The sequence below is a fragment of the Myxocyprinus asiaticus genome, chromosome 37 (genome assembly GCF_019703515.2).
Source record: "Myxocyprinus asiaticus isolate MX2 ecotype Aquarium Trade chromosome 37, UBuf_Myxa_2, whole genome shotgun sequence".
In the NCBI taxonomy this organism is placed as follows: Eukaryota; Metazoa; Chordata; class Actinopteri; order Cypriniformes; family Catostomidae; genus Myxocyprinus; species Myxocyprinus asiaticus.
This window is the reverse complement of record NC_059380.1, coordinates 27,198,988-27,211,921: the sequence shown is the minus strand read 5'-3', so window position 1 is coordinate 27,211,921 and position 12,934 is coordinate 27,198,988. Positions and strand designations below refer to the sequence as shown.

Below are 12,934 nucleotides of genomic sequence, written 5' to 3'. Positions count from 1 at the left end.
ACGCAGGCTCTGGGACGGATGAGGCTTCTAGCCCATTGGCCGTGGCAGGTGTGGGCTCGTGGGCATTGGCTCGTTGGCTGTGGCTGGCGTGGGTGTTGGCTCATTGGCCGTGGCTGCCGTGGGCATTGGCTCGTTGGCCATGGCTGCTGTGGGCGTTGGCTGTGGCTGATGTGAGTACTGACAAGCTGTGAGGAAGGGTCTTCATGACCCTACGCACCGACATAAGTGGTGGATAATTTAACTTGGAAACAAGGGCCATGGGAGGCTGGGCTATGGTATGGCATGGAGTAGACTTAAACTTGGTGGTGACATGGCATGGAGCAGACTCAGGCTTAGCTGTGGCATGGCGTGGAGCAGGCTGAGGTTTGACCATGACATGGTGTGGAGCAGGCTGAGGCATTGCTGTTACATGGTATGGAGCAGGCTGAGGCGTTGCTGTGACATGGCATGGAGCAGGCAGAGGTTTGGCTGTGACATGGTATGGAGCAGGTGGAGGCGTGGCTGTGACATGCCATGGAACAGGCTGGGGTGCGGAAGACTCGGAAACCGGAACCGGGGTTGAGAGAGGAGGTTCCTCTGAAGCGAATGTCTCTAAAATTAACTCCACATATTCCTCCCACATGTAATCACCAGTCTCTAGCAATTCCCTCCAATTGGCCAAGTAATACAGTTCATTAGCTTGCGGTCACAGGTGTGCTTTTGTCAGCATTTTACAATAGCTTTAAAAATGGCTTATCTAATCAGAATTTAGAGAATTTAGAGAATATTTTTTTAAATATGCACAAATATACACAAACAAAACACATTAAATTATACATTAACATAATTTTTTGTAAATAAACACAAATGAAGCATGAAAGAAAAACCTATCCTGCATGTCGACATTTTGCTGTTCCAGCTATTATGCATCTTCACACACGCTCAATCTACACACAGAGTACAGATGCACGCCTCAGGCGCACTGTTCTGATTCACCATGTCTCTTTTCATTACTTCAACACATGACTGGCCCTTATAGCTCTCTCTCTCTCTCTGAATCTACATAGAGGAGACTCTCAAGGGCAGAATGCAGAGCCTGTATTCCCCTTAGTCAATACCCATATCCCATAGGAAATTTACTCTCCCATGGTACACTTTGGGTGTGGATAGTCTGAGCAGTCTAAATTTTGTTAAAGCATGGCGTTTCAAACCTGCATGCTGTTTTTTTTTTTTTTTTTTCATGGAAAACAAAAGGAGAAATATTTGAAGAACCATTACTTAGTTTTTGCCATGCAACATGACCAGGGGCTTCAAGAAGTACACAAGAACACAATAAAATCACAATGAATCTAGTCCATACGATTTGTGCACTGTACGTCCAAGTCTTCTGAAGCCGTACAATAGCATTGAGGGAGGAACAGACAAGATTATCAGTAAATAACTTAAATTTCTGTTTGTTTAACACAATGACTTCATTACATGGCTTCATCATGTTCTTCATCATTGGCTTCATCATATTTATTTATACTATGGAAGAAGCCAAAAAAATAAATAAATCCTGGACGATCTAAAGCACCCTAGGTGAAAGAAGCTGGTGTTTATACTATGCACGACATTGTTTTAAAATGAGTTTGTTGAGGGTGATGTCACAGCGTTTAACATACCATTTCAGCCACAGAAGTAATGGCAACAATGCAGGTTCCCTTTCGATTCAGTTCACTCGACATTGTGAGAATCACTACGGGGATTCCTTGCGATGACTTAGTTGTAGCCCTTGTACAATAACGGCAATCCTGAGATTGGCAATGGTGTTTGAGCCTTTAGGCGCACAGTTGGCCTAAGCGGGTGCGCAAACACCATTTCCGCGTACAGTATACACGCGATGAGCTCCGGCGCTCCATAGGACCGCACAGCCTTATCACGTTGGCGGTTCTGACGATGAGGATGATGTCATGATCCTCGCAGCATCAAATATAAGCGAGTGGTCGATAGAGGATGTCGCCGTCCCTTCCCCCAGTGAGGGTGAGGAATGTGCGCATGCCACTGATAAGAGCTGATTCGCGTCCTCTCGCGGGTGGTTGAGGTGCTTGGTTTACAGTGGTCCCCTCCAGTCGTTTCGGAAATATCTCGCCTGGATGATTGGTCCTGCAGTCCAATCGCTATCAAAAAACTGCATCTCAATGGGCAGCGGCATTCTTCCCGGAGATCTGGCTTATGTATTAACTCGCCTCATTAAGTGTTGGCCTTATAGTCAGAGGACCGCAGTTCAAAACCAGCAGTCGACTCAAGCTGATACGTACCATGACAGAGTCATGAATACACAAAATTTCGTGGTTGCCTCAAGATGGCGCTGCAAGTCACAAAAAGTCACCGGTGACTCAGTCTGATGACTCACCACTCTATTTCAGATCAGCACCCGGCAGAGAACCTCGCCCCTGCTGCTCCGCCAAAGACAGCTGAACCATCGAATAGTTTCTGTGTTGTGTTCAAATAGAGAATGTTCTCACAAGAAATAGAAATGCACTCACTGCGAGATGCCACATTCATCACCGGGTGTGCCGGGATGATAGACAAATGTGTTTCTGTGTGTTTTATTCTAAAAAAATAAATAAAAAAAGGTGGGAGATTGCACGTGTGTTGTTTCTGTGCGATGATTTTCTCACGCAATGGAGAAAGCACTGGTTGCATCTGCTCGTGCTGCACATGCTTGACATGCACGCATTTACATGCTGTTCACTTCCCCTCCTCGCCGGAGTTTGCTGGGAGATTGCATGTGTGTTATTTCTGTGTGATGATTTTCACATAAACAATCTTCTCACACAATAGAGAAAGTGATTGTTGTATCTATTCTCGCTGCACTGTCTCGAGATACACACCGTTCACTTCCCCTCCTCACAAGAGTTCACTGGGAGATTACATGTGTTGTTTCTGTGTGATGATTTTCACATAAACAATCTTCTCACACAATAGTGCTTACTGCGTCTGCTCGCACTGCGCATGCTCGACCAGGGTTGGGAGGGTTATTTTTTAAATGTATTCCACTACAGATTACAGAATACATGCTGTAAAATATAATTTGTAACGTATTCCGTTAGATTACTCAAGGTCAGTAACGTATTCTAAATACTTTGGATTACTTCTTCAGCACTGGTAGATTTTTTCACTTGTTTTGACTATAAAAACTTTGCCAGTACAGTAAGACAAAATACACATGTTAAAAATACATTCTCTGAAACACCTAAATTTCTTATGCATGTTGTTTCTAAAACAAGATCAATCAAATTGATCTTGTTTTAAGGGTTTTTAGATATTTTTTACAAGAAAACAATACAAAAATTATTATCAAGAATACAATATTTGCCCTAATATCAAAGGCCTTACTATCCAACATGAATGTTCTTAATAAAAAAATATGATCGTGCCTGATAACATGTGCATGTAAAATGGCTAGAAATAGCATTTTAGCTTAGCGTAAAGCTAACAATTTACACAAGGTTTATTTCTATTTCTTCTGCTCCAAACTTACTTCAAACTAACTTCTCTGTTTGCTCGTATGAATGTAACACATCATAAGAAAGTGTTTCACTGCTGTTCAAATGCACTTTGGATCGAATCATTTAATTCATAAGTTTTCCATCTGAAAGGACTAAATATTAAATGAAACATATGACAATAAAATGCAAAGTGATCGCTTCAGTAATCAAAATACTTTTTGAATGTAACTGTATTCTAATTACCAATTATTTAAATTGTAACTGTAGTGGAATACAGTTAATTATATTTTGTATTTTAAATACGTAATCCCATTACATGTATTCTGTTACTCCCCAACCCTGTGCTCGACACACGCAAACATTTACACGCTGTTCACTTCCCCTCCCCGCTGGTGTTTGCTTGGAGGCTTTATGCTGGCTGTTTCTCTGTATTTTGTTCGCATAAACTATGTTTTCATAAAAATCAGAAATGTGCTAGTTGCAAATACTGAAACGCACACATTCATACGCTGCTCATTCCTCGCGGTATGTTGATTTGATGATACACAAATGTGTTTCTGTGTGTTGTGTTCACACATCCAATGTTCTCACACAAAAGAGAAAGTGCTTGTTGCAAGAGACCACACACACATTTACATGCTGCTCATTCCCCACCAGAGTTCGCCGGGATGATGCACAAATATGTTTCTGTGTGTGGTGTTCACATAAGAATGTTCTCATATTAAAGAGAAAGCATTTGCTGTATTAGATGCACACACATCACAAGCTGTTCACTCCTCACCAGAGTTTGACGGGATGTTACACGAAATGTTGTTTCCGTGTGATGTGTTAAATAAAGAATGATTCTTACAAAAAAGAGAAAAGCGCTCGTGATGCCTTCACAGGACACACAAACATTCTCATTTCTCTCCCCCTCCCCGCCGGAGTTCGCTGGGACTGGGATATTACACAGAATGATGCTTCTGTGTGATGTGTTTAAATAAAGGATGTTCTCATAAAGATAAAGCGCTCGTTGCACTGCACTTCACGCTTCTTTTAACCACACACTGTGCACAACCGCTACCCAGTGGCAAGCGCTGATCTAACTCCTCTTGCGAGCGAGCCGATGCACCCATTATCTCACTTACGGCATTCAGTCATCTATGGTACCAGCTCGGGATGTGCCTATGTTGCGCGCAGGAACTTACAATCTCCTTGCAGAAAACGTGATAGAGAATGTTTCGAACTGCAGCACACACAAAGGTTCTACAGCCGATGTCTTCTGTTCAGGAGAGAGATGGTGTGCTTCAGCACATTTTAGATCCGAGACGCTTGAATCGCGCGATCTCAAAGTGCCCGTTCAAAACAGTATCTCAGAAACAGATCTTACCGCGCATTCACCCTCGGGCTGATTTGCGTCAATAGATCTAAAGGACACACGCATACTTTCATGTACGAGTTGCACCTCATCTCAGGCTGTTTTGAGATTCACATTCAAGGGGACGGCTTATTAATTCAGAGTCCTTTCCTTGATTTCCACACTCTTGAAGTGTATCGATGCAGCACTAGCTCCATTGAAGCTGAGCGGTGTGTGCATTTTGAACTACCTCTATGATGGGCTATTATTAGCCCGATCAGAGGCTCTGTTGTGCGAGCACAGGAATTTACTACTCTGAGGCCCAGGCTGTACAAATGGCAATGTCAAACTGGGCAAAAAGCATCCACCATCACACTGTTAGGTCTTTTACATGAGACCTCTCTAAAGCTGATGGCACATCTGGCGCCAGGGGCGCATGCGCATTGGCATAACTTGCCGCTGTCTGGCTGCTTTAGCACCTTGGACAGCTCCAACCTTTTAACAGCATCATGCTGGGTCAGGTCTTCTGGCAAAAGGTGGTAATCATGGATGCGTTCAGCGCAGGCTGAGGTGCACTGTGCGGCGGCCACCCAGTCTTTGGCACCTGCAACTTCAGTCGTCTGGAAATACTAGCTGTCTCTTAGCCTTGAAGGCTTTGCATTCCTAGGTACTGAATCACCATGTTCTGATTTAATTGGACAACATGACAGTGGTAGCTTACATAAATGCTGTGCCCTGCTGGGGTGAATGTCATTCTGCAAGCTACAGCTCTGTCCATGAGACACATCTATGCACTAATTGGTATGTGTTTACAAATTGGTGCTCTTCACATGGTGAATATTCAGTGAACTGCTCCATAGCTGAGATCCTTGTGTTCCTCCAAGAGTGGCTGGACACAGATCTCACCACATCGACGCTTAGGTAGCAACTATGTCGGCATACCATGCCCCGGAGGCTAGCTCCTCCATGGGCAGACATGTTCTTTTTTTCAAATCCCCTCGCACTGCTACAGTCCCAGCTTGGGATTTAAACCTGATGCTGAATGTGCTCACAAGCCCCCCGTTTGAACCATTGGATTTTGAGTTGTGTGTGCTTTCTCTAAGACCACACTCCTATTCGCTCTGGCCTCATTTAAATGGGTGGGTAATATGCAGGCGCTGTTGGTTGACAGCTCATGCCTGGTATTTGGGCTGGGTCTTTCAAAAACCACTGTCAACCCAAAAAGGCTATGTGCTTAAGCTTATATCTGCCCTTCAGGGCTCAGGTGGTCTGCTGTGATGAAGAGGGTGTGGCCGGGCTGTAAGGACGGACGCCTGGCACTGAATTACCCCAATCAGCCGGGAGTGTTGTAACGTATGCAGGAACTGGCAATGATGACAATGACAAAGATGACGTGAAGATGAAGAACCCAAGTGCAGTTTATTTACAAAGTATGTGAAATCCAAAACCCTAACTACACACGTGAACTAAACATAAACATAAACAAGAACTTGACATAAACTAGACTTGACTAGACTTGACTTGACTTGACTACAAAACAACATTCACATTCAATACTTGACCACTACACAATGGAAAACATGAGGCTTAAATACATGGACATGGGGGAACATAAACCAATGAACAAACAGAACTGATAACAAGATAATTAAACAATAAACCAATGAAAACATGACACATGAACATGGAGGGAAAACAAGACATCACATGACTAGGGAAACAGGAACACATGACATGAAACAGGAACTAGAATTTCAAAATAAAAGACATGAATCAACAGAATACACATGACATATCCCCCCACTAAGGGGTGGCTCCTGACACCCCAACACATAAACAAAACACGTAAAACATGACATAAATTCAAAGTTCTGTAGGGAGCTGGGGGGGTGTCTTGAGGTGTGGGGCGTGGCATGGCGAGAAAGGGCGAGGGGAATAGGACCAAGGCAAAGTCCGTGGGGGGTGGAGCCAAGAGAGGCTCGAGGGGCAGAGCCATGGAAGGTGGAGCCGTGAGAGGCTCGAGGGGCGGAGCCATGGAACGTGGTGCCCGGAGAGTAGCCGAAGACTTGAAGGGCCAGGGTGGAGCCGATGGCAGGGAGGACCAAGGCGGTGCTGGAGGCTCGGAGGAGCAAGGCGGAGCTGAGGGATCGGAAGACTGAGGTGGAGCCGGTGGGACTAAGGACCAAGGTGGAGCCGTAGGGAAGGAGGTCCCCGGTGAAGCTGACAGATCGGAGGGATGAGGCGCAGCCAGAGGATCGGAGAGCCAAAGTGGAGCCAGGTGACCGACAGACCAAGGAGGAGCCGGAGGGACGAGGGACCTCGGCACAGCCGACAGGCTGAAGGACCGTAGTGGAGCCGAGGGAACGCCGAGCTGAGGCAATGTCGAGGGACCGACAGGCCAAGGCGAAGTCCAGGGCTCGGAGGGTCCAGGCGGGGTCGGAGGGCCGAAAGTTCCCCTTGCCTGCTCAGGAGAACTAAGGGTGGGTATAAGGGTGGGAACCATCTCCAGGTCCCACTGCTCAGGTGTTCCCACTGCTCAGGTGTGGCTGCGACGTGGCATGGAGCAGGCTGAGGCGTTGCTGTGACGTGGCATGGAGCAGACTGAGGCATTGCTGTGACGTGGCATGGAGCAGACTGAGGCATTGCTGTGACGTGGCATGGAGCAGGCTGAGGCGTTGCTGTGACATGGCATGGAGCAGGCTGAGGCGTTGCTGTGACGTGGCATGGAGCAGGCTGAGGCATTGCTGTGACGTGGCATTCTGGCTCGGCGGCCATGACGTGGAACTCTGGCTCGGCAGCGGCCATGTCGTGGAACTCTGGCTCGGCGGCGGCCATGTCGTGGAACTCTGGCTCGGCGGCCATGTCGTGGAACTCTGGCTCGGCGGCGGCCATGTCGTGGAACTCTGGCTCGGCAGCGGCCATGACGTGGAACTCTGGCTCGGCGGCCATGACGTGGAACTCTGGCTCGGTATCCGCCTCCCCCACAGTGAACGGGGAACCGATGAACCGTAGGGCGAGGTCGATATATTGAGCCAGGCTGAGGGAACTGCGACCGCCAGGCATCAAAAAAGAAATGGACTCATTCAGTCCAGATCTAAAACAGTCTTTGAGGGCAACCTCATTAAAGTCCACCTGGCTGGTTAGACCGCAGAAGTCCTCAACATAGTCCTCCAGGGGACGATTCCCCTGACGTAGGCGCAGAAGTAAAACTGCTGGGTTCATGGTTGGGTCAAGTATTCTGTAACGTATGCAGGAACTGGCAATTATGACAATGACGAAGATGATGTGAAGATGAAGAACCCAAGTGCAGTTTATTTACAAAGTACGTGAAATCCAAAACCCTAACTACACACGTGAACTAAACATAAATATAAACAAGAACTTGACATAGACTTGACTTGACTTGACTTGACTTGACTTGACTACAAAACAACATTCACATTCAATACTCGACCACTACACAATGGAAAACATGAGGTTTAAATACATGGACATGGGGGAACATAAACCAATGAACAAACAACTGATAACAAGATAATTAAACAATAAACCAATGAAAACATGACACAAGAACATGGAGGGAAAACAAGACATCACATGACTAGGGAAACAGGAACACATGACATGAAACAGGAACTAGAATTTCAAAATAAAAGACAAGAATCAACAGAATACACATGACAAGTGTGTGCACGAACAGGAGAAATATCACCAAATGAACACACTGACAGAACAAAAACGTCACAGCATTTCGTCATCATTTGTAGGTAAAATAAGCGAAGCCTGGTCGACCAGTAAGTATAAATTTGCCTTAAAGAAATTTCGAGGTGAACACACTCAATTTAAGAAATCCAAGGAGGAGGTAAAATGTGTAATTTCCAAGGCACAAAATAGCAGAGACAAGTAAGAAGCCTTTAAAAAGAACACAATCTTTTAGGAATTAAAGCTAAGGATAGCTTTTTCTCAAAGGCGTGGACATGGCAGATAAGATGGGAGACAGAAGCCGATGATTATATAACCTTCTCGTTTACGTCATCCACACTCAAAGTGATTCAGAAAATGGTTTCCAGACCATCTGAATTAATAACCCTCAATAATTATCCTTCCTCACTTAATGCTGGAACTAAATCTGATATTCACAGGATTTTCCAGGGAAAAGGGTAACCATATGAAATGCGAATAATTAAGATACTATGTAGGCATGAGAACACATTCTAATCTGTCAGGAAGCCCTTTAGAACGGCAGTGACTGAAGCTGATGTCCGTGCCATTATTCAGCGCAGCATATTCAAGATTCACTGCACATCTTCTGCAACAAGCCTCAAGCCGCACTCCTACTAAGATAGTGGCCGGCATGTGGCTTGAATATGCAATATGCTGCACCTTTCAAATAATCCTTAAACAAGTAAAATGACTCACACCACCATGAATTGCCATGAAACATTTCTGCGATATCATACAAAAGCTTTGAGTACGTGTGATGCAAGTCTGGCAAAGTATGTTAACTGTAATCTTTTTTGGAAAACAGTACATTGTGCACACCATTTGGTTCTTTAAATAATTAGGCTTGTATAGTATATTATAGAAAAAGCACTGGCATCTTAAGTCTTGTTGAAGTTTATGGACTCCTGCGATGGAAAAATCAATAGCATTCTCATAAAACATTGTTGGCTTGGCTTTATTTGATAGAAAGCATGCTGGCATGAGGAACTCCACTGAAATATTCATGCAGGGGAAGTAAGGTGTGATTCTTTTACTCTGAGTGTGTGTGTGTGTGTGTGTGTGTGTGTGTGTGTGTGTGTGTGTGTCTTGGTTTATTACTATGCATAGCTTGTGAATAATTATCTCTGCTGGCTTATTAATGTAATTTCAACTGAACATTTATCAGGTGTAGTTGAACAAGGTTTTTCTAAACCAATCGCAGCAATGGTATGGTGCATAGCAACTGTGACCATACTGCTGGGCATTTCACAACCTTTCTGGCAATAAAACATGAGTCCAAAATAAGGCTGACGTGCTGGTCAGCACTGCAAAGCATTCAAGAACTGCAGAAACTATCATCCACACGGGAATCTGATCACACTTGAAGCAGTTTAACCTTGCAAGATCAGTGATAGTGTCATCATAGACACTAGTCATCAAGGGATGAACAAACATTTAGCAATGATGCATTTTATTTGCAGCACAGAGCCCATGCTGTGAGAATTCACAGCTACTGTCCTCTCCTAACAATTTTTAGCAAAAATGGTCAAACCTTTAGCAAAACAGCCTCAATATAGGGTAAAAATTGTAATTCATAAAGTAGCTCTAGATATTGTACTCAATCTTCTTGATTTGCATCGCAAAAAACTACTGTAAATCAAGACTGTTTGCATGTAGCCATCTGCTTAAGAGCCACATAAAACAAGAATCATGGCGCTGTCCAAGGTATCAGTCTTCAACTTCTTGTGTAATTAAGGGTCTTGCAAGAGGTCAAATTTTTTCTGACAAAACAAGACACTTGAGATTGAAGCAGACTGGATAACTCCAAAAACTAGCAAAGGTCAACAAGGTGCACACTTATCAAAGCTTTCTGTTTGTCAAGCATCAAGTTGGTCAACTACAATAAACAATCATAGACAAATTCTAGTACCAAGTCACTGATGTGACCCCTGTAGACTTTATAATATGGTGACCATAATTTTGCCATGAAGGATGTGTTAATGGAAAATCTTTTGATAGTCCTGAAACAGCACTTAAGCCCTCACCCTATCCCAAACCTTAAACCTAACTATTAACTATCTCTAAAATCTGAAGGAAATGATTGGTTAATAATATTGTTGCTGAAGCCCCAAACCCAGGGGCAAGCCCTACACCTTACCCTAACTCTAAAATTTGATTGGTTTATAAGAATGTTGTTCCAACCAACAAGGATGTTTATCCAGAAACATGTCCTACTTGACGAAATCACAGTAAACTTCATAACACATCATCTATCATCAGCTCAAGTCGTGATCAGTAGCTATAAACTCACCACTCATGTTGGGGTTCATCAATGACCAGGAGTATCTTGAACTTCCTTGACACTGGTGCGGCACTTTGCTCCACAAATCCTGCAGAGGCAGCCGTTTGCTTCACCACATTGGTGATGGAGCTGAAGAATCCTGACCCAGTGGACTGGGCTGGCTGCGGACGACGTTCAGGTGCCGGGGACGCGATGGGGGACTTGACCGCGGGAGAGGCTGCTGGGGCAGGAGTCGTTCCACAAGCAGGTGCCTTGGTGGTACTGGCAGTGGGAGGAGGTGGTGGAGGTGGGTCTGGCCTCTGGAGGTCCGACATGTAGCCATTGGGCAGGTTGGCAATGAAGCTGCTGTCAGAGAGGCGACGGCGGAGGAAGTTCATGACTGTGGCTAGTGACGGTTAAACTCTCAGATGCTCTTGGATGGACGATGTTGGAAGCTCTCGACAACAGAAAAAGTGGCAGTTCAGTGTTTCCACAGAATCGACTCTTTGAACTGTGTGTTCTGAAATCACCAACACTTGTGCCTGTGTCTCAAGGGTGTCTTGTTGGTATGGCTCTTGTATTTTCTTTCCTCTCTTTCTCCGTCTTCCTCAACTGACAGCCAGAATGCCAGGAAGAGATGCTCACACTCTGCCTTATCTCCACTCACTCCCTCCCTCCCTCCCTTGCTCTCTCTTTCTCACACACTCATTCTTCCCCTCCCCCCTGCTCACGATCTCTTACATCACTGCTTACGTGGTTGTACTACGTTGTACTGCAGCTTCTGAACGGGGTTTCCAATGAATATGCATGGAGGGAGGGAAGCTCCTACAACAATTCCCCCTGCATGTGAGTCTCTCCTCCTCTAGCTCCCTCCCTCTGCTCCTCAGATTGACCTACAGACCCTGGTCTGGCTGTGCTGAGACTCAAGGGAAGCTGAGGAATAGAATAATAGATCTGCAGATGATGGAGGCACACATCAGTTTGGCTCTCTGGGGTCTGTGCACGTCTTCTTGCCATTGATCTAGTGGCATTATTGAGTCTACTGAGACTCAATATGAAATGCCATTATTGGACCATCTCCTGCCTCTTCATGAAATACAAACAAAATGGAGGCTGAGGAATAGTGATCATGATCAGCTACAAAAAAATCATTTTCTGGGAAAATAAAGAAAAGAGAAATAAAGAGATATGTTGCAAAGAGCAACATTTGAACAGATACATTTTCATTATACCATAAATAAGTAATGTGATGAACAGCAGCATTTAATTATATATTATTTCATTTTGTAATCATTCTGCCTACCTTTACAACATTCCAGCAACGTTCCAGCAAAACAAATATTGGCAGTTTGTCAATTCATTCGATTTCCAGCAGGCAGGCATACTGAATTAGAGTGTGGCAGGGCACATTGACAGCATCAGTTAGAATGGGTTGAAAATTATAAATAATCAGTAATGTGATTGCATTGTACCATTTGTTACAATTGCCATTGTTTTTAATAGAAAAAAATTGTTTACGAATGTATAACAGTAACTGACAGAGTTTCATTATGGCTAACTTAATGTTAAATAAAGAAAGAATATAATTATTTTTATACATACATACTGTATGTTACTAAAAAAATGTGGCAGGGCAAGTACAAATCTGAAAAAAAAATCATTGTTGTTGAGCCCTTTAAGGGTAACTTTACTCAATATTGGAAACTTGAGATGATAAATTGTCCCTTTTTGCCAGTGTTCATTCTGCACATAAATCTGTTTCTAGATCATAAAGATATAAAATGCTTGTGTTCCTTGAATCTTATTTAAGAACCATCAGGAAGTTGTGAACATGTTTTTTAAAGGCAACTGGCTAGCATCACTATTATTATTCCTCATACTTGCAGTACTGTTAGTGATATGAGCAAACCTGTAATTGTACTTAATGAAACTTTGGTAACTTGCCTTGCACCATTTGTTCTGTGAACAAGAATAACTACTCAAATTGAACAGCTTGTTAAGGAGAGGTGTACTGCTACATTTGTAAGCGACCAGTCTTAAGATTTTCATCTGATGATAAGGGGTGAAAAAAAATCCATAAACTTGGATTTAAGGAGGGACCTGAGCCATATCTAGAGACCAGTATATCATAGAAACTTGAGG

At 44.0% G+C, this 12,934-nt stretch overlaps 1 protein-coding gene across 1 annotated transcript in view; it reads right to left on the bottom strand.

Annotated features, from left to right (window-relative positions):
- LOC127427833 (synapsin-2-like) overlaps window positions 1-11,437 on the bottom strand; it is a 168,131-nt gene extending 156,694 nt beyond the window's left edge. The window contains exon 1 of the mRNA XM_051675652.1: window positions 10,823-11,437. Coding sequence (XP_051531612.1) covers window positions 10,823-11,190 — 368 coding nt within the window. The 5' untranslated portion in view covers window positions 11,191-11,437. The remainder of the gene's footprint in view (window positions 1-10,822) is intronic.
- Between the last annotated feature and the right edge of the window lie 1,497 nt (window positions 11,438-12,934).